Here is an 883-nt window from a genome sequence, read left to right on the forward strand (position 1 = left end):
ATATTTGTTTCTCTTCTGTCCTTTTAGATGATTCTCTTAATCCTGAAGATGATGAAGATGATGTAGGTAGGAGATAAATTCATTTATGTAATCTATGAGCATTCTGTTTCAGTTTATCACTTTTGCAATGTGAATAACTAATATCTTAGAAAAAACTTTGTATTTTGTTTATGAGGAGTGAATATCAGAAGAAATACTGAATTAGGAGAGGACATGTTTCTTAAGAGGAAGTTGAAATGGGATATGCAGGGAGTGGATTAAGAATTTACAGCTAGCAAGGAAGGATTAAGTGTGGTGGAGATAGCTGTTGGCTTGCTTAAGGTTAGAGGTTGGTGTAGTGACAGAACACATGAAGCTAGTAGATCCTCAGGAAAGAAGGAATTCTCAGTGCTATGTCATTCTTTTGGAACCTTCTTTTTGATATGCAACAACTAAATGGTAGAGAGCAACTTTGTAGATATCTTCAGGAGACTTGATGTCCTCCTTTTTAATTTTTGCTTTTCTAGTGGATTTGGCAGCTAATTCACTCTTAAACAAGTTAATCCATCAGTCCTTAGTAGAATCCAGTCACCTAGTGGAAGTCTTGCAAAAGGATCCCAGCTCTCCACTCTACTCAGTAAAAACGTTTGAAGAGCTACGACTGTGAGTATTTTTAACTCTTTTATTATGGGAAAATACCAAAGCATAGCACAGAATAAACTAATCTATTAATAATTTTTAAAACTCATGGTCTTCTTTGTTTTGTGATACTCAGTATTTATATGGATGTGCAGATTTTGCATGCAATTAAAATATACCTCATCGGGCCCAGGTTTTATTTTAGCTCAGCGGTTCGGTGGCCTGCCTTGCAAGCACAAGGACCCGAGTTCAATCATCCCCGGTT

General features: G+C 36.5%; 1 protein-coding gene across 2 annotated transcripts in view; it reads left to right on the forward strand.

Annotated features, from left to right (window-relative positions):
* Positions 1 to 883, forward strand: part of Ddx25 (DEAD-box helicase 25) — a 21,618-nt gene that overhangs the window by 1,741 nt on the left and 18,994 nt on the right. For both annotated transcript variants that reach the window (XM_010628660.2, XM_010628659.1), the window contains 2 exons: positions 28 to 66; positions 507 to 642. Coding sequence is in view for 1 of the 2 variants with exons in the window: in XM_010628659.1 (XP_010626961.1) it covers positions 28 to 66; positions 507 to 642 (175 nt within the window). In the remaining variant the exon portion in view is untranslated. The remainder of the gene's footprint in view (positions 1 to 27; positions 67 to 506; positions 643 to 883) is intronic.

The sequence above is a fragment of the Fukomys damarensis genome, unplaced genomic scaffold (assembly GCF_012274545.1).
Source record: "Fukomys damarensis isolate Sample0158 unplaced genomic scaffold, DMR_v1.0_HiC HiC_scaffold_16, whole genome shotgun sequence".
In the NCBI taxonomy this organism is placed as follows: Eukaryota; Metazoa; Chordata; class Mammalia; order Rodentia; family Bathyergidae; genus Fukomys; species Fukomys damarensis.